Source organism: Echeneis naucrates, chromosome 11 (genome assembly GCF_900963305.1).
Source record: "Echeneis naucrates chromosome 11, fEcheNa1.1, whole genome shotgun sequence".
Taxonomy (NCBI): domain Eukaryota; kingdom Metazoa; phylum Chordata; class Actinopteri; order Carangiformes; family Echeneidae; genus Echeneis; species Echeneis naucrates.
The window spans coordinates 5390402-5414889 of NC_042521.1; the positions used below are offsets into that span (position 1 = coordinate 5390402).

Genomic DNA, 24488 nt, shown 5'->3' on the forward strand with positions numbered 1-24488 from the left:
TGTGTACATCTCTATATCTCTGTGTGTGTCTTTGAGAAGACATCATTCAAAGTGATGGCCATAGGCCACAGACAGAGTGAGATGAGACCAGCCTGACAATTGATCTGTTATTGCGTAGTAAGCGTAGGAGCTATCATAAAGCCTGTCGTCACAAACAGAGGTCAAAGTCTTCTGACCCGTTTAAACTTTGAACGGCGTTTCTGTGACAAAGCGTGACGAAGTAGTGAGGCTCCAAAGTGGGGTGGGTTTGATCCACAGACCTGAGCTGAGAGAGATGCGGTCGTCACGGTGATTTGAGAATTCGTTCGGGTCAGAGCTCAGACTCTCCCGAAAACGCTCCGAAAAGTGGCTTTTGACCACGTCCCGAACTACTTCGAATTGCGAGCAAACCGTAGCTCCGGTCCGAAAAACGAAAACACCGTGAGAGACAGAAGAGTCTGGGGATTCTGACAGTCTTATTTGAAAGGAAAACTCCTTAAATTGAGCGTGTAGGGACAGTGCAAAGACAGAGTGAAATTGTTTTTCGGAAAACCTTGATTTGCATTACAGTCAATTGGGCCAAAACCAGGTGTTGCTGACGCTCTGAGCCCTCCAGTTTAAATTTGGTGAGGAGTAGAGCTCTCAAACTTAGATTTTATGAATCCCAAGACCTGTGTCTACGTTTTCACAAAAAATCTTTTGTCTCCCTTTCACGGTTTGGCCGTGAGCTCGAGTTAAACATGAAAATGCCGGTTACTTTTTCACAGTGCTCTCACTCTACTTAACGAGCGGTTACACTCTAACTTTGAGGAAAAAGTGATTCGGACTGCTCCTTTGAGAGCTCGTAGTTTGAAAAGTGGACTGTTTAGGAGAAAAAGGTTTGATTTTGTGGAAAGAGCACAAGATTTCCTCCGTTTTAAAGTTTGAATGATATTTTTAGGTGCACGTATGACTGAGCTATGCGGATGAGAAAATAGGTGAATTTTTGAGGCGATTTTTCGTCGTCTCCCATGCATTCTCTATGGAAAATTTCGGCTGGTTTTTTGGGAATAACTTTGGGAAAAATCGGAATATCGACTACCCAGAACTTAGCACACTTGTCCCAATCGAGCCGCACGTTTTGATATATATATTGTTGGGCTACGTCAAGCGGTACGACCCGCATTAGACGCCGAAAATGTGACGGAATAATAATAATATTAAGAAGAATAATAATAAGTATGGAGAAGATTAAGTAGTGCCTCGTGCTATGCACAGAGGCCACTTACTTCTACTGTGTAGAAGTAGTGGCCCCTGTGCTTATAGCCCGTGGCACTAAATAATAATAATTGGGGTGGGCGGGGTTTATATTTTCCCCGCCGCCTGTTTTACCGGAAGCGGAAGTCGTAGTTCTGGTCGACGGGCAGCAGCAGCGCCGGTTGCTTCGGCTCGTCGTTCCCACGGACGAACGATCGTTAGCCCGGCTCAGGGCCGTGTCGGTCGGGTCAGCTCGGTGCTTCACCCTCCCTCTCAGCTCGGGGCAGTAAATATCATGGCGGCCGCGAATCCCCGCTCCTCAAGTGACGGCGGCCCGGCCAGCAGAGGAGGATTCCCCGCCGGGGAGAGCAGCAACGACGGCTCGGGCGGCGGCGGCGGCGGCGGCGGCGGGGAGGGCGACCGGGACCGGGACCGGGACCGGGCCACCTTCGAGTGCAACATTTGTCTGGACACTGCCCGGGACGCTGTCATCAGTATGTGCGGCCACTTGTTCTGGTACGGACGGGGCTGGGAGGGAAGGGGGGCAGTCTGGATGGGTGGAGGTGTTGTTGTTGTTGTTGTTGTTGTTTGTGTTGTTTGTGTTGATTGTGTTGTTGTTGTTGTTGATTGTGTTGATTGACTTTCACCATGTGTGAATCACACCCATCTCCTCGGTGAAGCTCGTATTTACAGCCACATGTGGAGTCAGTGCTGTCCTGCTGAACATGTCCATGTTTGATTGGTTTACTCATTTATAGTTCTGCTAAACACTTTGACGTTTTCTCATTAGTTACTGATGATGATCAGACTTTAGGAGCCCACTGCAGCTGCTGAGGCACTAAGAAACCAGCCAGCACCCTGGAGATGATTTTGTTATATGACAAGTCAAGTAATATCGATATATTGGCACCGATTGATGAATAATAAGTGTTTTGGTTTTTTTTTTTTACTATCAGTGAATTAAAGAAAGTGAGCAGGTCATGTGAGGTGTAACAAGGATGATCAACAGATGTTCTGTGATGAAGTCGTAATACATTTCAGCAGGTTAATTGTTAATTACTCTAATTGTGTAAAATGTAAAACACAAAACTTTAAAATAAACCCAGCTTCCACCCAAAACTACGTCTTGAATCAGAGTCCATCCAGGGTCGCTAATTGCCTCCAAGATGGAGGATGGAGGAGACTCAGCTGAAATGATTAATCAGATGTAGACGGACCACACCAGGAAACGTGTCTTTAAAGCCTCTTGGGAGTTGCCTGCTTTGGCTGTTTGGTTTGATGTGCTGTAGGTCAGAGGTCACAGTTGCAGCCAGTGACTTCACCCCTTCTCACTGTGCGTCTCTCTGACACATTAACTTTGCTGTTTTGATTTAAACTGTGTTGATCATTAGCTGCTTCAGATCAGCTCAGTCTTGCAGTGGAGCTCAAATGTTTCTACTGACTTTTTGCTAGACTCTAAATGAAATTAACCAGAAGTACCAAATACATATTTTCTGCTTTAGGTTGTTAAGTGAATATGTTTTTGGCCAGACATAGCCATCAATTTGAAGACATTAAGTCAGACTCCTTTGGTGGCAGTAAAAATTATTATGACTTTTATGAGTATCCCTGGTGAGCCAGAATTATGAAATAGCAGCATTGATCAATAATGGAAGTGACGCTGTAATCAGAGGTTGCACTTCAGCTATGATTCTGTTCCTTTCTCCTATCGCGGTTTTGTTCAAGAGGCTGCGCAAGCCTCAACCTTGAAACCTCTAGATGTTGAAAATTTACACATGGACTCTGTGACGTGTGTGAGTGTGTGGCTCATTCATGAGTTATGAGCGTTGTCGGACGGCCGTGCTTGCTCACGGTTTGAGGATAATGTGAGATTAAGGCCACGAGTGTCAGCCTGAAGTCGAACCCAAGGGCATCGTAATCTGTAGTTAAAGTCATTAGAAGGTTTTTCACACAGAACATTTTTTAGTTTCTCTTTAACTTGCTGTTTTTTTGTTTTGTTTGTATAGTCCCGTGTTTTAAGAGGAAACATTAAATGCTTTTTTATTTTTTTCCCTTTCTGATTTTTTCCTCAAATTTTTCAGTTGTGTAAACATAATGACAAGTAAGTGTCAGTCGGGGGAACCTGTTGCTGCTCAAAACACCTTGGAGTTTGTTTTGCTGTTGAGAGCAACTGTTTTTCTTTTAAATGAGGAGCTACCTGAACCTAATCTTTATCTGATATAAATTCTTAGTTTGAAATAGTAATTCTTTAGGCTGAGGTTGTGTGTGTTTGTTTTTTTTTGTTTGTTTTTTTTTTTTCGTGCAGCTTTTAATGATACACACTGAGCTGTGGCTAATGCACAACTGACTCTAAAATGTCTCTGTCTGAACCCAAAATAACTGTTGATCTGCAGGTCAGACAGTTTTAAGACAGGCGGACAGGATAGTGCAGCGACTGCCTGTGTAAACAACGAAACCAGTTGGAGGCTGCAGGTCTTCACTGAACATGCAGAGTAAAAAAAAAAAAAAAAAAAGACAAGGAATAAGGAGATTGTCTGCAGATAAATTCTTTTCCTTTATTTCTTCTTTGTGTTTTCTGCTGGTTATCCCCACGACATCTGTGCTCCCAGGGAATCGTAATAAAGTCTAATTGTGTCTTGCTGCTGCTTTAGTGATCGGGGAAATGGTGCATTTCTGCTGAAATCACCCAACACGTGCACGTTCAGTTGCTACACAGACGTGTATGGAAGCTGCTGTGTTATGGGCTGATGTAATTTAGTTGCCATGTTACTTGTGTCCCCCTGTTCTCTGTGCAATTCTGATGAAACTGTCGGCAATGAAGTGAAGTGATGACGTCAGCTCACCTGTTGCGCCTTTGCATTTGCAGCTTAATTAGAAAATGTAACATTAACAAAGTCAACTGAAGCTAAACTCTGAATGCTGCTTATTTTCTGTTGAACTTGAAACAACTTTCCACTTTGACACAGTTCATTGTTTCGTTCCAGCTAAGCTGCAAAAAAAATCTTTAAAATACTCAACTGCTATTCAACTAGTTTCAAACAGTAACGACTTCAATGGCAGAAGGTTTTATTTCATCAATACCTTTACATTTTAGTATGATGATTACAGTAAATGAAGGAAACAGCCACACCCGGTCCACAGGCGGGATTTATATCACTTTAATATGTCGAGGTTAATGAGCCTGTGACATCTTTACAACCCATTCGAGTGTCTCTGTCTGCCTGTTGTTGCCAGAAAGAATAATTTCATTTCTTTCATCAAGACAAAGCGAGAACTCATCGAGTTAGAGTTGAAAATGGAATAAAAATGGCATCAGGGGAACAACTCGGGAATGAAAAATTACTTTATTCATGGCTACTAACTCCCAGAAAACTTCTGACTGTAAGGCTCGGAACAAGGAGGCAGGTTCAGTGTTTGTTCAGCGAGTGTTTGCATATGTAAAACATGAGAGAGAGGATTATCCCAAATACAGGGATGTTTAAACCAGGTGCTGCTTCTGATATGGATTGTACAATTGTGGTGGAGAGAAAGCAAAGAGGAATGTACTCAGCATAAATAATTGTTTTTTTTTTACTGATTTCTTCACCTGTTGCTCAGCGTGTTAGGCCCAACATTTTTTCGCTTCTTATTCTATAACGTGTGTTGTGTATAAAATGTCCAAGAAGGACTAATAAAGCAAATGCACAGAATACTGAGCATGAGCACGACCATCCGTCCACGACCTTATAATTATTTATTCCCATGTTTGTGAATGTTCATGTGTCGGTTCAGTGATCTTTTCGTGGCTTCGGATACGAACCTGTGGAGAGAAAACTGGTTGCACACAGACGAACTGCATCGCTTTCTTTTTTTGTGAGAGAAAAAGAACATGACCTGTTTTCTGGGAATAAGTTCAAATGCTTTGTCTGATGCCTCACAGCCTCAGCAGATGGAGCCCCTCATCTGCATCCATCTTTATTCTAATCAGCAGCGTTTTATGTGGACGATTATAGCTAAGAGAATGTTATTACATTAAGTTCTTCATTCAAGGCTCTCTGTTCTGACGGATTATTTATTATTTCAGAGCATTTTATAAGAACAAAGTGGAAGCTTGCGTGTGAGTCTGACCTCTTAAATGCGATCACATGTGATCATATTTGATAGTTAAATGCATCACTTCAGGGAAAGCTCCATGAGACGGTTCTCTGAGAAATGATAGCACTCTTTCTTTGGAAAATTATCATCTCTAGTTAAGTTTGCGTTAGTTAAACCAGCTATTGGTGCCGCAGAAGTGGGATGTTTCAACCTTTGGTCACAGCCAGTGTTGTAGGTTTGGTTGGTCACAGTAAATCTGCCATCCTGTGTGCGTGAGTATTTTACACCGAGCTGAAGACCTGCTCTGCCACTCATTGGAAATGAAGCTGTTGTTTTCAGCTCTGCTTTACGTGTGGCCACACGTTTAATCAGAGTTGAATGTGTAGTTTTGTTGCTCAGGGCTCTGCGCTTTGTTCAGTCCTTCACATCCACAGGAATGTCATTCTCAGCAGCAAACTGATGGTGGTATTAGACTAATGCTGTATACACGAGCCTCAGTGTGAGTGTGTGTGTGTTACAGCTTTATGCATTTTTGTTTGGCTTACTTTATGTTTCTATTGAGGTGTTTGGTGAGGTCGACCTGAGCCGGTTGAAGTAATGTGACACTGAGACCTACAGAGAGATAAACAACATGTTACAGTCAAAAATGGGACTCTTTAAAGGCAAATGAATCCAGTTTTCCATTTCCAGATGTTGCTGTAAACAGCACTGTTAAAACAAGCAACAAGCTTTAAACAATCTTCTCTGTAAAAGCAAAAAAGACCTTCGGGTACAAGAATGCACTTCTGCTGAGGTTTGAAAAGAGCAATTTAAGAAGTATCTATGGGCAGAAGGTGCATCTCTCTGCAGCATGTCCTAATTTACTGAAGTCCCAGTGCAGAGTGACAGCATTAATGCAGAGATTTCTTACTTTCAGATTAGTTTGGTGAAATTAAAAGTAGGGGGGGTAAAACACTTTGTTCCTTAAACCCACTCATTTGTCAAATGTGTAACAGTTAGCGAAGTGTTGAAGAAACTCTAGTTCTTCTCGTAATCTTTTTACATTCACCAGCTGTGCTATCTACAGTCCAATATCTGAATATTTAAAAATGCGTTCAGCAGCTGAGCAGAGACAGAGAGGCAATGAAGCTCACATTGGACGGGATGAAGTCAGTCTTCAGTGTAAAAAGTGTCATTGTGTGATTGTCACGTCGCCGACGTGATGTGGAACAAAAGGCTGTGCTCAGTTTGATGGTGTGGGCTGTAGAAAGCTGCCTGGAGGACTCTTCGCCTGTTATTGTCCGCTAACGTGATGTGGCATCTCCTCTCTGGCCCTGCATCCTGCACTCCCACAATGCAACAGGAGCAGGTCTGCCCGACTTCCCCCTCCCGGGCAGAGACTCCGTTAACTATTCACAACAGATGGGCCCCAATTAATAGCAGCGAAGGGGAGCAGGGACAAGTTTAATCAGCCGTTTTATTAGGAACAGGGGTGGACTTTTTTTGGTGCGAAGCCACAGGTTCACTGTATCTTCTGAAATTAATTTGGTGCATATTCATGTGATAAAGCAGCTTCGGGGCTGTTGGTGGTGTTATTGAAGGAAGCAGCTGACATTTTGAAAGAGCGGCGCTATTGTGAGAATGCTAATGAATGTTTTTGTTCCTCTCTCTCCACAGCTGGCCCTGTCTTCACCAAGTGAGTATTTCCTCTGTTAGTCCTTTGCATTGTAATATTTAATACAGCTCTGCATACACACACAGGCGTTGTTCATAGTGTAACTGGTGCAGCTTCTCCTCAGGTAAACTCTGCTGGGAATGGGTTGGTGCTGTGGTGAAATTAGATAGTTGGCAGGAAACAAAAAATGAAATAAATCCCAGGTGTTTAAATGAGAGGATTTCGAGCGTCAATGGATAAAAGCTGCCCTCAATTCTCAGACATCTTCCCTGTCCCTGGCTCAGATTCAGGGCAACAGGTTTGTTCCATGCCCTCGCCTTTCTTACGCCTCCCATTTTCCTGGCACTTTGCACTGGCCAGAAAAATTAAAAACGAAAAGTTAGCTCCATACTGAAATCTGACCTCTGAATTTCCAGTCAAAGCAAACATTCAGTGTCTGTTTATTCATCTCAAATATTTTGTTACTCTGTCGCTGCACTGAGCACAACTTGTATCGGCATGACGGTCATTCTAGTGAAGCGAGGGCCATGTCAGTTCAGAGTGAGGGTGGCCGTGGTAGTGTGTAATTGGGGGGGGGGGGGTTGTGATGTAACCTCGGCGTGGAAACTACACCTGTCAGTTCACTTAATGCAGCTTAAACATGCTAATGCACTTAATGCACCTGTTTCCTGCAGCTTTCTGCACTGCTCACTTCGCCCAGTAGAGCTACACATGACCCAGTGAAGCAGCAGCAGCACTTACAGCTGTATATTATTTAGATTTTTAAAGCTTTTGTTGTGATTGTGTCACTGGTGCTTATTGCTACAGGAGGTGTTTGTTGTGCGTCAGCTAATAAATCCCGAACCAGCTCCAGCTGATGTCTTTGCTTTTGTTTGTGACTGAATTCAGTATTTAGACAATACGGCTTGGTTCACTGGAGGAACTTATTGGAAAAAGGTTTTTATCTGATCTGTGTTCCAAATATTTTTACATTCTTTTCCTTCTGTTGTCCCTCTCAGTGGTTAGAGACACGGCCCAGCAGGCAGCAGTGTCCTGTATGTAAGGCTGGAATCAGCAGAGAGAAGGTCATCCCACTGTATGGCAGAGGGAGCGCCAGCCAAGAGGACCCAAGGTACACTGTGCGTGTGTGCGCGTGTGTGCGTGTGTGTGTGTGTGTGTGGTTGCTTTTATGATCGTCCACATGAGTAACCGTTTCTGTTGTCGTTCAGATTGAAAACTCCCCCTCGGCCTCAGGGACAGAGAACAGAGCCAGAGAGCAGAGGAGGGGTGAGTCGGGTTCTCCTCTCTTTCTTTTCGTGCTCTGGAAGTGTTTTGTGGATCTCTAACACTTGGTCTCTGGTTTTTCTCTGTGCACAGATGTTCCAGGGCTTCGGGGACACTGGCTTTCACATGTCTTTTGGCATCGGTGCTTTCCCTTTTGGCTTCTTCACCACCGTCTTCAACACCAATGACCCCTTCCACAGAGCAGGTAAAACACACCAACCGGACTCTCTCCGTCAGTTTCCTGCTCAGTGCTGCTCAGTTAGCCTTGTTAGCTCCATTCGCTTAAATCAGTTGTGTCTTCTTGGTTTGAACCAGTTAAAAAAGCAGCCGCTGTGTGGAGACGCTCCAGGCTTTATGGCTGTTTAGAGACAATGTGAAACAGATTTTTCCAAAGTCACATCTCCTAGTTTGACCTTCACTGTCCAGATGGAGAATTTAATAAGAATATCTTATCCGTTAAAGAAAGGATGTGTTTTCAGACATTGGTGTAAACTAGTACCCACATCCTTCTTCTCCCCCATTAGATCAGTATGCAGGTGATCACCAAGGCAACGGTAACCTCAACAATGGCAATAACAACTGGCAAGACTCCCTCTTCCTGTTCGTGGCCATCTTCTTCTTCTTCTGGCTGCTGAGCGTGTGATGGAGGCTGAGAGGGAAGGATGCATGAATGAATGATAGACAGACAGACAGACAAGTGGATCACTGCGAGGGAGGAGCACAAAAAAACTAACCAACCAAAAACTAACAACAAAAAAAAAAAACAAAAAAAAAAAAACAACAACTCACACATAACTCGAGCCACAGACACACTCGTTACATTTTTGAGCAGGTACTAAACTTGGGAGAGAGTGTAGCTCTGTATTTGATTCTAAAACAACACTTTGGTTTTCTTCTCCTCCTGAAAAAAGGCAGATTCACTTAAAGATCCATCTGGCCACACACACACACACGCATGCACGCACACATGCACGCACACACCTGCTTCTTTTATTGTTTATGCAAGAAACACTTGTGGAAAATTGGATTTGTGTGAATCCCATAATCAGTCACGTCAGCCCCCCGTACACACCTGTAGATTTACGCACACAGAAATAAAGGTGGACACTAAGTGTGAGGGGTTCAGAGACAGTATTATGTAACCAGGGTGAACTATAGAAAGGACTTTTTGTGTGTGTGTGTGTGTGTGTTTGCCAAGCATGATGATGCAGGGAGTGACTAACTCTGTTGTGGTTTACATCCGTCTTCAGAGTCAGGAGTTTAATACTGAAACAGGGAGCGGGAGGCGGCTGTGGAAAGTTTAGGGAGGGCTGTGAGGTAACACATTAGTTGCAACAGCAGCTATTTCTTCGTCTAAAAGGCCAAAGAGTAACGGATCAGTCACACACACACGATGACAGGCGGTGAGAAAATATCAGTGAATCGTTCCTGTTTACAGTTTCCTTACAAAATGAACAAGTTCTCCTAGACTTTGCCTATCTTTGCGACTTGCTCTTAAAAATAAACCGACAGATAGCGATAGCACAGATTGATGCATTTTTATATATATTTGTCTTAACGAAAACTGCCATTGCACTGTGAAGTCGCTAGTAGGCAGAGCTGTCCTGAGGACAGGTGTGTGTGTGTGCTGATATAAGAAACACTTGCTGCTCCTTTTCCCCCACAAAGCTGTTCAAAGAATTTTCTATCAACATCAGCAGTTTGTGGGTAAGAACCAATCTGCTAGCACGAGGAGCTAAAGCAGAACACGATATATCATGACAGCGAAGGAGTCCATTCAGTTGGTCACAAAGGTGAAAAGGTTGAGCAACAGTTCAATGAACTGAGCCCCAGCGTGATTCTAAAAAGTTAAACACACTTCTTTTTGTCTGTTGATTTTTGTTTTCCTGGCTGTATGTGTCTGTGCGTCTGGGTGAGTGTGTACATTATATATTTGTATATATGAATATTGTAAATGCTGTTTTTACGTGTTCCTGAGTGGATGGCCAGCCATAGAGAGAGAGGACGAGATGAGCGAGTAGGTCTCAATGCTGTTGTGAAGCACCAAACCACCTGATTCCTTTTATATTTTTGGAAAAGGTTTGTCATTCCCTGTCAATGTGATTCTCTTTTGCTCTCTGTAACTGACGTCGCACATTAAACAGCTTCAGTCTGCAGCTGTTTAACGATGTAAAACTGAAGTAACACACACTCATTGTAACGTTGTTGACAGCAGAAGACCCAGATTCAGCTTTGAATCTGAACAGGAAAAGCCTCCAGCTTTGACTCCAAAGAGAACCGCACTGATTTAAGGTTGTTGGGCTCACATTTAAAGTTATCTACATCCCAGATGCAACTCAGTGGAGGTTCTCTTTAGTCTGCGTTAAAGTGGATCTGATGAATCGGGTCTTTGGTACTTCATCTTTCAGACCAGGGTCAGAGATGAAACTCCTCTGTGGGTTGGACACAGTGGCTGCCGGGGCTCCTTATTTCTTCCATACCTGTCTGTCCAGGTACACTTTGTATTATGAGGCTCATGTGACACTAGAACAAAGTGGTGGATTCTTGACAGAATAGACCTGGAGACGATGTCCAAAACCAAACGGTCTAGGAGATTAAAACTTGATTAAATCACTGATTTGTCTTCTGTCCTCATTATTTAGAGTGTGAGGTGAACTTCAGACTTTTTAGTTATCTCAAGATCGAAACCGTCTTTTCTAAGTAGCACGGTGTAAAATAATTTTACAATTAAAAAAATAAATAAATAAATCACTCAAGTTCAGTAGTGAAGAGCTTAGCACTGACATTTTAATGAGATGTTTCCATTTCAAAGTTATGTATATTTTGATCATTGATAATTGTTTCATTAATGTACAATTTTAATATGTAATTCTAATGTTGCAGATGGATTATTTTTACACTGCTGGGTAGTTTTAGTGGAACAGAGTTACAGTGGCAAAGAAAAATGAAATTCTTGCTTGAACTGTTATTTTCCACAACTGCTAGTGAAGACTAGTAGAAGACTTGTAAGTTCTATTAGTGAAAAAATACATGAAAACAATTTTAGGTCCATCAGTGAGGACAAACCAGACTGTTTAATCCTCCTAAAAAGGACGGTTGTTTAGATGCAACTCAGTGAGTCAGCTTCTGGACCGCAGCTTGAGCAGGCCATTAACTCACATCACATTTAACTTTAACTACATTAAAGCAGCATTTAAATGCAGAGTCCTGGAAGACAAAAACTACATCAGACCTCCAGCAGATAAACGATTCACGGAGGGAGATTCTCACGCAGCAGCTGGAATATGAGTTATAGCTACAGTTTTATTCCATTATTAACATCAATCATTTCTTTTACTTATAAAACTAGTTTGTTTTTTTTTTACAAATAAAAATATGTATAAGAACCTTTTTATCATTGCACAATATTTGTTCCACATGTGAAGACAGCATTAAAAGTCCATCACGGCCTTATTGCCTCTTTCAGGCATTCAAAGCTGTCAAAAGCTGGTAAATCAGTTTGAAATTTAGAAATAGATAACATAAAACAGCTTGTAACATAAAAGATGCTCATAAACGTATACAGTCTTTGTCTCATGTACATCATATGCACATACACCATAAACATTTTTTTTTTAAGTACAAAATCAGCAAATCAGTTTTGGTAAACATATCTAAAAAAGGAGTGTTAACAGATTAAACCTGAAGTCACAAATAAAGGACCTGAAAATCTATGACACGGTGTCAGTCTGGTTTCATGAGGTTCAATTCTTCAGTCCTATCTTTTGTCTCTTTTCGGTGCCTTGTTGGATTTGCTGAGGATTTTCATTAGGTTTTTGGACATAAAGTACGGCTTCTGTAGAGATCCATCATTACGCTCTAAGTCCTCCACTGTGAGAGTGATGAAACAGACCGTGTGAGATTCTTTTCCGTTTGAGTGTAAAGATTATTACACATCACACTAATCTTTTCCTTCAAAAATAACAAATTCTCATGTTGCAGTAGTTATAGTTCCACTCACTGTCTTTGTGTAAGTGTGTAAAACATGTTTAAATGTGAATATTGTGGGGTTTTATTTACACAAATTTGTACTCACAGAAGCAGAGGAAGAGTGTGTCGACACACATACTGTACACACTGAAGAATCCCAGAGCTATGAGGTAGCTACCAAACACCACCGTCTGAAAGAAAAAAAAAAAACAACAAAGTTAAAGAAGAGAAAAATTTTAGTCCAATGAGCACTGACTGAGTTTCACTCACGATAATCGGCATCCAGTAGTAGTTGAGGGTTTCTGAGCGGAAAGTGCTGCCCGGTAGAGGAATTCGTCCAGAGAAGAAGAAGAAAGACAACACACCTGAAGAAAAGATTGAAATGAAAGCATCTCTTATTCGCATCAGAGTAAGCACTTATGGACTTCGGAGTAAAATGAATAACATGATAATTTATATATTCATGAACCCCGTAGCATTTAAAACAATGAACTGGGCCTGTAAACTAAGGGGGCGGTTGAGTTTAGTTTCTTAGCGTGCTCCTATTTGGCAGTAAGAAGGGAACACAGATGGGGCTCTTGGGAATGTTGATTGTTTTGCAGGTTTGTGATCATAAACCAAAATATTGAGGGTCCACATCACAATCCAGCTAACAGTAGTTGAAATATGTTGGCATGGACCGAAGTCGTTGACTAAACAACAGAGTCATGTCGCCAGCAGGGCTTAAAAATACAGGCACTGTCTTTATCAGAGCATCTGTTGGCCAAACACGGCTCTAGTTAACGCCCTAAAGTCATCCTTACCCACTCCTCCGACCACCAGGAGCTTCCCGAAGAACAACAGCAGGTCTGTCACTTTATCAAGGACAACAACCCTGAAGGGACACAGTCAGAGTCAGAGAAACGTGCTGCTGTTCAATAAGTGTTTCAAAGTGTGTGACTTCACCCACTCTAGAGGGGGAGAGTTGCAGCTAAAACCTGTTGTTCCAGGTAAAACAGCTGTATATTCATGTTTTACACTGGTTAGTAAACAGACTGTGGAAAGCAAAAGCACTGACAAAAACAAACTCCTTTAGTGCAGGACACAAACCTGACTACATTTCTCATCAGCAGCGAGAAAGCATTTTTGGCAGAGACACAGAAATTCTTCCCATAAATGGCGATCTGTCAAGTTAAGAAAAAATAAATAAATCATCCATCTGGTTTTAAGAAAATACATCAACCTACATGCATTACACTGTGTAGGAAAATGTGACAGTTGATAGTGATACAAAATTTACTAATAAAATCAAATGTTACCCTGTAGACATTTTTTGTTGCTTTAGTACTAGAGGAAGTCAGTCCTACCACCATTAGTCCTGCATTAAGATACGCATTTAAATAGGAGGACCCATAAACAGAGAAACAATATAATTGTATTCACCATGATATAAGCATTCCTGTTGAGGAATTTGATGAATTTCTCCAGACACCAGAGGCAGCACTTCATGCAGCACAGAATGAAACGTGCCACTGGATTCTGCGCCTCTATAGGACAAATAAAGTAACCTGTTATTATTTGACACCGTCTGAATTCTAACACTGTCTGCCCTGCCTTTATAACTTATGAACTGAAGTGAGCAAAGCTTATTTTAGAGCGCCTTCCACAGGTAGAGAGTCACAAAGTGCTGTACATGTTAAAAACAGCACTGACAACAAAAAGGTCTGACAATTTAAAAATCAACCAACAACAAACAAATGAGGCCAGAGACAAAAGCTGTCACAAAAGGCTGAACAAAGTCTGAGGCTGAGTATCCACATCTGATCCAAAGAAAACTTTATCTACCTAACTACTTACATGCCAAAAATGTATAATATGAGGATGAGACGAAGTGGAAATCAGGTACTTCAAGCTTACCTCTTGTTTTATGGTCAATATATTCCAGAAGTATCCTCACTATCTGCACCAAGGTCAGGATCAAAGAACCAAACGCCAGGGAGCCCACATGGTACCTGAAATGTAAATTATATAACTTCTCCGAGCAATGATGAAAATGTCACAAGTCACAAAAAAAAGAAAGATGATAAAAAAAGAGCATACTCTCAGAATGCATAGACCAACTGTGTCACTTTAACATTAATAATTAATATAAAATTATGCAACAGTGGCAAATTAATCTAAAGCACCTTTTACACATGAAATGAACAAATGGACAGTCTGTACAAGCTAAACTTAACATATTAATGCTCCTGTGCCCTCTAGTAGACAGAGAGGGAACCGCAGTGAGCCAACAAGTTCTATCTGGGTATAATATTTCAATGGAAGCAGGTTGCAACACCCACAGTATTATCTGTGGCAGCAATCGTGTGACTGGGACAATTAGGTAGTGAAAACATAGAGATGGCATTTAGTGTCTGAGAATCTGACACAGTCATTGTTAGAGGAATTTACCTGAGGGAGCGTATAAAGCCGCCACTAACAGGGAACATGGGGATGTCATCTGGCTTGTTGAAGGCCCAGTAGTAGGAAGCAAAGGCCCCTGCCAGCGTGCACTGCCCCAGGGCAATGACAAAGTTGACACACCAAAGAAAAGCCACCGCGTTGTAGATCTGCAGATTAAAGAGGTTCTTCTGGAGGAGACTCTCGTCGTCGTATTTAATAAAGATGCATCTGGCTGAAGGGCATCCTGGATAATCTGACGAGCTGAAGTTCTGGGAGGAGGACACAAAAAAACAAAAAACAATTGAGTGGAGGTGGAGAGTAAGTGAGTAGTGTGTTTGAGCAACATAATAATCTGATGCATCTACAGCTACAGTATTTTTTTAACTATAGTTATCACTTGTAGAAAAGTATCTGATTGGACAGTCACTCGTAGATGATAATTCATTTTTTACATGACCTGGCTGCTGACAGCAAATTCCTTCTTCTAGCAAATGTGAGAAGGCTTTACTGTAGGTCACATTCATCGTGCTCTGTAGCTCCACAGTTGACTCACCTGTGGGTCACAATCCACGGTGCCATTAATGCTCATACAGTCGCCTGTTGTGGAGTTCAGGGCCACCACTCTGTGGATCGGACCTCCTGAAGTGGCCAAGTATCTGTATTTATTAGTTAAAGAAAGAACTGACACTCTGGGGTGTAGAAGTGATTGGATATTCTTTAATTAGCAGTCTGCGTGCAAATGTTTATATGTATATATGTATGTACGCCAAATTAAAAGGATACAAAGCTGTGGCTCCCCAGTAAGCAACACAGATGAGCAGGAGGACAAATGTGACCACAGGGTACAGCAGAGCAGACATTATATGACTGACAGCCCTGTTAAATATCAATATCATGGTTGTGAGGCCTCTTCACAGTAACACACAAACTCATCTCAAGGTTCCTATATGACACTAACACCTGGCTTTAAGAAATGACAAAAAAAAATACATATAGATTAAGAACAGCTACAATGACGTGATATGAAACGGAAATAAGAAAATCTTGTGGACTGTGCTTTTGTTTTAATATTATTTTAATATTATAACTCACTTGCTGGACTCCTGGATGAGGGCGATGGCTATGAGAATTCTTGTCCGGAGGAAGATTAGGGTGAGGATGAGGATCGCCTCCACCACAGATATGATTATCACTGATTAGAAGGAAGACATTAGTAATGTAAAGAAAGGATTACAGGCGCTGATGCCTCCCCTTATAATTTATACTATACAACAACAGCGCAGATACAACCTCTTCCCCAGATAGACTACTATGCTTCTATACGCTTACACTAGGCATAATGGAGAAACCTTACAGTTAAAGCATTGAGGTTATGCTACAGTACGCTCAAAATAGAAAACTGGCTCAAATGTTTGGTGATGCTTAAAAAAAAATGGTTTTGGTTGGTCAAATTGGAAAGCATTTTGATCAAACTCACAGAATGCCAGCCAGGTCTCTTGAACTTGCAGGTAAACGCTGAAGTTGGTAGTGAAACCAATGTCATTGATGGAAGCAGACATTTGCTTGTGGTTATCATACTCCCAGTAGCAGTGCCATATCCCTGAAAGAGAAACAGTCCAGCAACTCAGAGGATACTGAGAACACACTCTCCTGACCTGAAAGAACTATCAACCCTGAATCAATGAGATCCATCTGTTAAACAAAAGACAAGGAACATTTTCAGGCCTGACAGAGCTGAATCTTCTCTATTAATTAACCTTGACAGGCACCATGTAATATCACCATTATTCTGTTTCGCATCATTTGCATTGATGTGTGTTTGTGTTAACGGCTGAAAAACAGTATTGCTTTCATGATGTCATTTCTAATAATTAAAATTATTTATCCCATCTGTGAGATTACACCTGCACGCTTTGCTCAGAATGTTTAACTGAATTTACAGGCTTAACCAAACTATGTCAGTGGTGGGCCCCCCCCCCCCCAAAAAAAAAAAAAAAAAAAAAAAAAGTCACATGGAAAACTTTGTGTTTGTCTAGACTTACCATACGCCCCAACACCCAGGACACCTAGGATGAGCACCCACACAAGGACTGGAGCAGTGAATCTCAGCAGCAACAGGAACAGCAGGCTAACCACCATGGCTATTAACAGACCCCTGAAAGACGTGAGTTGGACAGGACACAAACAAAAACAAGGAAAGGGATTAAATATGAAAAAAGACAAGTTTAACAAACAGTATCAAAGCATTGGTCATAACATCAATTTAATGTGTGTCCAATAACTTCATGACAATTAAATTTTCACCACAATTTCAGATTAATTCCTGTCTGTGTGTTTGCCAGTAGGTGGCAGCATGAGGTGTAAGGGTAACTTACAGAAGGATCCATGGCCATGATGACGCAAAGTCCTCAAAGATTCGAACACCAACATCTCTGGCATTGAAGCCATTTAAAATGTCCCTGAAGAGAGAGTTCAAATCAAAGGATTAGGTAAAGCAAATGCACTGAAGGAGCACCTCTGTAACAGATTTCTGCCTAATCAAAACTCCAAACTGAAATGTAGTATGAAAAAACACAATTTTCAGTAAATTATTGCCACAAAGTAAATACAAATTACTCAGGAACATTTAGTTTTAAAAGGTATTTTCTCTCCACCACATTTATTTCCTGACCTTTTATTTTAATGAGCGCAATGAAAGACATAAAAGACATTAAAAACATGTATGCAAGGGCCACAAGGTCAGACTCCAACTTGGTTCAGTGCTTCTAGAGGTAAAGCTTAATGGCACACACTGTACCATGTGAGCAACTAAGGCGCCCCTCTCTACAACTCTACTGATCCACAAATAAAGCAAGACAGTATAAAGGTATATATAAAACCCCGGGCATTCAGCAGCGACAGAGTGTGAGACAGAGAGGATGACGTCATTCTGCGGTTGGCAAGAAAACTACACATTCATGCTCTAAAACGGCTCGTCTGACTTCTCCGGTCAGTGTGAATAACTGAGAGACAGAAAGAAGAGCAACTACTGTCAGCTACCAGCTTCTACGCTATGTGTTGGAAAAAAACTCACTTAACCAATGACTCTGTGCTGGTGACGAAGAGGAGAAACAGACAGGGTTATTAAATTCTGATTTTTTTTTTTTTTCTTTGCGTTTACCAACTTTTAAGTGCATTTAGGGAAGGCAGATGTTGTCTTTACAAATCAATGAATCATTGATTTAGGTCACCATATCTTACCCAGTGCCATTTTTGATGAGGTTGGCGGTGTCATTGATTGAGGTAGGTAAACCGGGAACATTGGAGAACTCTGAAGGAATCCCCTCAAGTGCTGTGACATCAGGTAAGCATCGCCCCAGCACTAGCAGAAGAGAAAATAATCAAATAAAAGCAGATCTCGGTTTGCAGCAATTAAACTCATACTCATAGTAAACATGCAGCTGCATGAAATTCATAACCAGTTTCTATTACGGCAGCAAGCCAATATGAAAATAAATTAGATTTAGCATGAATAATTGATTCCACTCACCAGGTGTTGTGGGTATGTGGAAGAAAGGGCACAGCTCATTGTCTATAATTTGTTTAACAGTCTGGGGGGAGATATCAAAACATCAATAGAAGAAGTAGCAGGATACTTTTGAAAACAGATTGACAGACAGATCCAGATATGTTTAGAGACACATAAATGACACGATAATGTGACCTACAAATTTGGTGTTTTCCAGGTTGATAGATGGCACACAAAGACTTTGATTGAAAACCTTTGCTTTATCTTCTTCAGAAAATGCCTTTAGCCCCACAGCCCAGAATGTAGAGGGACAGCTTTCAACACACACCTATGGATAGTGAAAAAAAGGGTTAAGGATCATTTCTGCAACAACAGGAACGTAGAGTTAATTCCACAGTATCATTAACTGTAAAATAGTCTCCTCTACCTGTGTGGTTGGACACTGTAAACCATTAAGAGCAGTTGCCATAATATTAATAGATGTGGCACATTTGAGGATGTCAAAGTAAAACAGATTAGGTTTGTCTCTGAAAGAGAAAGACAAAAATAAAAGTTTTCAAATCAGTGAAAGGCATTCATAGTGTTGAATACACAACAGAAGGAGAAAGACTAAATTACTTATTTGGTCCAGTGCCACAATACCATCCAGTTGAGTTTCTCGCATACAGAACATGGCGTGGATCACCGTAGAGCCAAGCTGATAGAGAAAGACAAATGCATTATAACAGAGATATGAGGAGCGTGGTATTTTATTAATGGGGAGGAATAATCCAATCCCTAATGATCAGTAGATTTTTCTTAATTTGGAGGAATTGGCTGACAGTCTGCGTCACGCTCAGGTACTGACACACAAGGTGACTGCATCACCTATCAGACCTCCTTGTTGACTCTAGATAAGAGCTGGGGCCCCGAGTGCTGGAATGAGTTTGGTGACAGGGTAATAAAAACGTATCTGAAATCAATACACAGTAATGGAGACAGAGTTTTAAGATTTAGAGAAGGGTGCTGAGAAAAAAGTACTAACCTTTAAAAGCAATTACTCAAATGAATGTGTAAACAGATCAAAGCATTGTGGTAACGCTGCTCCTTTGCCTTGCTATGTTAAGCATTAAGGGAGTAGTAAAATCAAACTGGGACTATCTGAGGTTCAAATGCAGCAAGCTGACACACTGAAACTCTCACAGCCGTGACAACCTGGAAGCAGTGAGCTGTTACAACTTTGCTCGTCAGCATCTAGAGTACAAACTATAGCACTTCAAATATAATCATGGAAACATTTTACTGAATAATTAACTTTCAAGTCAAGTGTTGATGTAACACGATGGAACAAATTTCAACATTTAGACCACATTGTTGGTCTACTGTTGATCTCAAAATGATAGTGACAAAGGTTAAAATAGTTGGGGATTTCCTGGACTGTATTTATTTGTCTCCCAAGGACACTAAACAACATGAGCCTCACAAATTAGCATGCTACGTTCCTTGTTTAAGAGCACACAGACCCTAAATTGTTTCTTCCTGGAGTCTTGTCATCACCAACCAGGAAGAGCCAGCCCCTGACCAAGATATGGCCTCAGATAAGGTCCCTGAAGTTGATAATTGAAAGATTTTCTTACATTGGAACAGAGCTAAGCCAGGGCAGTTCCTAGATTTTGTGCAAAGCTAATCAGCTGCCATCTACTACTTCATATTGAATGGCTAAATGAAAAAGTCCTATTAATTTAATTTCACCCAACTCCAAAAATTACTTTTCACTTCACTTTAAGATTAAGGCCAAAGGGACAAGTTAGAGGGAGGGTGGAGAAACAAAAGACTGATCATGAGACCTCTTCAGAGGACTGTGCTGGGGTCGGCGGGTTACTCTCACCTAAAATCCCGACAGCCATGTAGCCGAGGATGACTGCCATAAACAGGATACAGCAGATTATATCAGTGCACCCTCTGATGAAGGAAAAGATGTGTAAGTGAACTGGCTAAGCTTTGCATTGAAGTTCACCTTGGGGAGAACATTGGGATTCCACAAGTCAGCAGAAGCTCAGCCAGTGCAGTGTCAGATTAGAAAACACAAAGCCTTCGAGTCACTCAGAAGCTCCATACCTAGACTGAACATTTTTGGCAGATTTAAGAGACATTCACCTTTTGTTTATGGGCCCATTGAAGGTCGGGTCATACGGAGCAGGTTCTCCTGGGAAGAGGAAAAAAAAATTGATTCAGTCTTATAAATGGATTTTAATTCATGCATACAATGACCTTTACAAACAAATGGTGTGTCATACATCATTAATCAGCAACTTCCTTTATTAGTCACTCTGTTCTTAGACAGATTATCAAGGACGAATGAATTCACACCTGTCTTATCCTAAAAATCTACCCTAAGGAAATGCTCTGTTGATTTAAATCTGTGCATGTTTACTGTGTCAGCAGAAATATGTGGGAAGTGTTGTGCATGCAATGAAAGTACAGACAACAGACATTTCAACATTGGTCATTTGTGTGTGTGCTGTGTGTTGCTATAAAGACAAATTGTTGCTGTTGCTAAGCAATAGAGTTTTCTTGAATCCTGGTCTTGGAGTTAATAAATTACAGGTGAAGTGAGTTACAAAAAAGTTTCAGCAGCAGAGAAAACTTTTTTATGGGTTGACTGCCCACTTGAGTTTTACAATATAATCACTATGAGTTACCGATATTACAGGAAGACGAGATATGACTTTTCTCTCACGCACCAAGCTGCTTACATACAAACAACAGAGCAGTTCAGAGCAGTTCTCACTTTGTTGTCTGTGCAGTCACCTGCAGTCACAGACAACAAAGTGACTGTGGAGGCACAGCATTACAGCCAATCTGGCTCATTTGAATGACATTTGAATTCATAAGTAAAAGGCGGAAAAGTCACTGACATTTAATCAACTTAATTGGAAAATTGAAAACATGAGAACTTGTTTGAGAAGATCACAACTGAAAACATTCTTCTAACAAGAATCATGACTGTGAGGCTGCACCAGCTGCCACAGCATTATCCTGTTGGGCAGGAAAAACACAATGGGCCGATGCGTCATCCCTACAGGATACTAATCAAATCAAATTGCCAAACAATTCATGCCTCTGTAATCCACATTCACGAGTTTCAAAGAACATCGCTCTTGTTCCTGTGGAGTTTAGTTTAAGTGCTCTTGGTGTATATCAAATTAATGGACTGTAAAATGGATTATATTATAATTTGTTCATAAAGCAGAACAAACCCACTCCCTAATGTGAACTAACAGTGGTAAAGGGGTTATAAGACTAAGTCTGACCAGTCTAATGCCTCTTCAGTATGATGTGATAAGAAGCCTGCAGCTGTTCCCTCTTCTGGATATTTCTAAGATTTCCATCCGTCACATACACAAATACTAGCCTGCTCTGTCCATCTGATTCGTTCCCTGGGACGGACATTTTGCCAAGCTTACTAATGTTCATAATTTCACATTGACACTCAAGCAAAACCATTGGCACTGGCTGTCATTTGAATAGGAGTGAACTGAAACTGTGTCAACACTGCCAGCACTCATATCAGGACTGCTGAGTAGGATGCAAATCTGCAAACAGGATGCACTAAGTCCTTCACTATTCATCCGAATTGTGGGCAGTCCCACATTTCGTATGATAAACAAACTAAACACCAAAATAAAAATACATACAATAGAGCACGTTGCTCTCTGGAGCAGTGGCAGAGTAAAAGCAATAGGGAAAAATTGCTGTAGCTACAGAGAACGACAAAGATGAAGTGACCCCTTCATTTGACAAACTACCATAGTGAAGTGCACTGTAAGGCTGCACACATCCTCACTAGCTCTTTCCTAAACCTTTATTTGTGGATCACTGAAATGTACTCAGCCTTTGATATGAAATATACTCTTCACAGAAACCTGTTCATCTGCCTCATGTAATGTCATCAGGGTCAGATTTTTGTTCTGCGAGGTACTGCTGTGTGTTCAGAGCTAATGACAACATGGAAAATGGTTCCTTGTTCCAGATAGAAAGGACACTGTTCTCCTGCTCTTGTAAAGAGCTCAATGAAAAGCTTTAAACTTTCAAACTTTGAACCCCAGACAAGTCAGTAGCAGGAGATTTTTATGAGATGGGATTTACGAAACCAAAAACATAATGGGTGTGAGGGTTGTTGGCTGACCTTGGTGACAAAGAGGGGGCAGCAGATTTTTTATTTTTTCTAAATTGAGTTTTTGTTTTGTTTTTTCTAAAATTAGATAGTTAAATATTTGTGACAATACCTTTTATCAGCTATAGGTCACTTGTCTAATAAGTAATCTAAATGCATATTATGAAAATACACCTCAAATTTACATATGTTTGCAAAACATCCCAAACTGGGTAACCTGGTTAATGTGTACAGTGTATTGGGCACAGAATACTAGAGTGATAGAATCAGAGGCCATAAAGCCAATTATACACTATATCTCAATACTTCTCTTTCTTTACACATCGGCTATATTAACTAGGTGTCTTAAATCTAGTCTTAAAATAAGACTTTTTCCACATTGCCCTTAAGAAGCTTCAAAAAAATACTCTGGTCAATAATTTGCATCAACATTCACAACACACTCATTTCCCCATACTATTGAGTTCACAAACATGATAAAACCCAGTCGATTAAAGGCGACAACAATTAACCTAGATATATTTAACCTCACCGACCAAACCTCATGGGGCAACAATAGGCAGTTTGGAACCTGTCATTATGATAATGAACCAGGAAGCCCTGGAACAGTTTCAAAAGAAAAAATATTTTTACTTCCCCGTGAAGGATTGTGCAACAATAGAGAGGCAAACAGTATAATAAAAAAAAACAAAAAACACAGTGCATAGACATTGACGATGACTTTACATACAAAAGCTCTTTTAAGATCGGCAGTTCTATTGTCACAGCGTGGCCACATTGAGTCAACTGTCAGCTCTGACACTTGTGATCGGCTCTTCTGTCATTACCATATTCTCTGGTTATTACAAGTCATCTGAGTAAACATGAACCCCCATTTGATATTTACCTCCAAGGAGGGTTTGTTTACTGTAGCCTCGTGGACCATCCCTGACAGTCAATAGACTTGTAACTCCATCAATACAACAAATCCCACGAAGAGTAAACAAGGATGCAGACCAATCTGCAACTATTTTGTGATAGTTGCAGATTGTATTTGGTGATAAAGTAACTATTAAAGAAATGTTATAGAAAATATGTGACAGTTGTCTGCTGTTTTTTTTTTTTTTTGTTTTGTTTTATTGTAACATAAATACCTTTTGCAGAACTTACTATTTTCCTACATTCTTTTTTGGCCAAACAATCAATAGAGTAAATAACTAGCGGTTAACCTAATTCAGGCTGAAACATTAAACTGAGTAGTTGATGAGAAGCTATTCTTTGGTAATGGTAGTAGTGAAGTAATTTCTTAAAACTTAAAAAAAAAAAAAAATACATGTTAAAATTCCTACCAATATTTCTTTTTCATCAACAATTAAACTTTAAGGGTTTTTTTTTTGTTTGTTTTGTTTTAACCAGCCAAACAACAGGATCCAAATCCTTATGTCAGAAAATTGTGGTAAAAAAAGAGTAACAAAGTCCAAGACGACGTCTGCAAAGGTTTTGTTTTTTATGATAAAATATTGACAAGCCCAACACATTTACTAACCTGGACTCCAAAACAAAATTGATAAATGTTGTTGGAAATGATCCATTATCAAGACAGCACAAAATCTACTGTTATCATCTTCCATCACTGTCACTATCTTGTGACAAGTTATGTCAGATATGTCAACACATTTGTATTTAATGTGCCAAAACCAAAAGACTTTTGGTGTTGAATTCATTGATAATTCTTTGAACCACAGTGATGTGGGTAAGGTAAAGTGAAGCAGTGAAGGTAGCCAAACATTTCACATTACAATACAAAAACATGTTTGCTTTCAGCATTTCTCTGCTATTAGGTCAAGTGATCAGATGCGTTTATTGACTTTGGCACAAAAAAAAAAAAAAAAAAACACACACACACACAGCCTATATAAACAGACACACATCTGGAGTTGTGTTTGTTTATGGCACCGTTTTACTCACAAGCTCGATTCAAACATAAAACTGAAGCAAAGTGAGTTTGTTTGTTTTCTAACCCACTCACCGTACTCGGAGTCCGGGTCGCTGTCCCGTCTTTTACCCATTGTCCGCCTTCACCTGCACCTTTTCCTCCTCCTCTCCTCTTTTTCTTCACCCGACAGTGGATTTAAGAAACAAAAACACCTCCAGCAAGCGAAATCGCATTTAAAACGAGCTCCGCTGCCTCCGACTCAACCTGGTAACTAAGTGAGCAAATCTTTTTTTTTCCCCCCCCTTCCTCGCGG

The 24488-nt window shown here is 40.8% G+C and overlaps 2 protein-coding genes across 4 annotated transcripts; one reads left to right on the top strand and one right to left on the bottom strand.

The window, feature by feature from the left end:
* Positions 1-1379: 1379 nt before the first annotated feature.
* rnf5 (ring finger protein 5) lies at positions 1380-9010 on the top strand. 2 transcript variants are annotated; one of them, XM_029513632.1, is made up of 6 exons: positions 1380-1731; positions 6946-6964; positions 7942-8054; positions 8152-8209; positions 8300-8411; positions 8731-9010. In XM_029513632.1, the coding sequence occupies exons 1-6, from the start codon at positions 1511-1513 to the stop codon at positions 8847-8849; spliced, it is 642 nt and encodes a 213-aa protein (XP_029369492.1). In that variant the 5' UTR covers positions 1380-1510; the 3' UTR covers positions 8850-9010. The 2 variants fall into 2 exon arrangements, with proteins under 2 accessions (XP_029369492.1, XP_029369493.1); XM_029513633.1 differs by having other exon boundaries at positions 8755-9010.
* Positions 9011-11483: 2473 nt separating this feature from the next.
* On the bottom strand, positions 11484-24433 carry slc44a4 (solute carrier family 44 member 4). Of its 2 annotated transcripts, XM_029513630.1 has the most exons (23): positions 24269-24433; positions 20241-20289; positions 19972-20045; positions 18723-18801; positions 18532-18631; positions 18304-18432; positions 18126-18186; positions 17837-17957; positions 17670-17687; positions 16972-17055; positions 16639-16751; positions 16074-16196; positions 15689-15788; positions 15380-15472; positions 15150-15252; positions 14606-14865; positions 14072-14166; positions 13598-13701; positions 13265-13338; positions 12979-13049; positions 12446-12540; positions 12282-12366; positions 11484-12076 (listed from the first exon to the last, which is right to left on the bottom strand). In XM_029513630.1, the coding sequence occupies exons 1-23, from the start codon at positions 24306-24308 to the stop codon at positions 11964-11966; spliced, it is 2184 nt and encodes a 727-aa protein (XP_029369490.1). In that variant the 5' UTR covers positions 24309-24433; the 3' UTR covers positions 11484-11963. The 2 variants fall into 2 exon arrangements, with proteins under 2 accessions (XP_029369490.1, XP_029369491.1); XM_029513631.1 differs by lacking the exon at positions 17670-17687.
* Between the last annotated feature and the right edge of the window lie 55 nt (positions 24434-24488).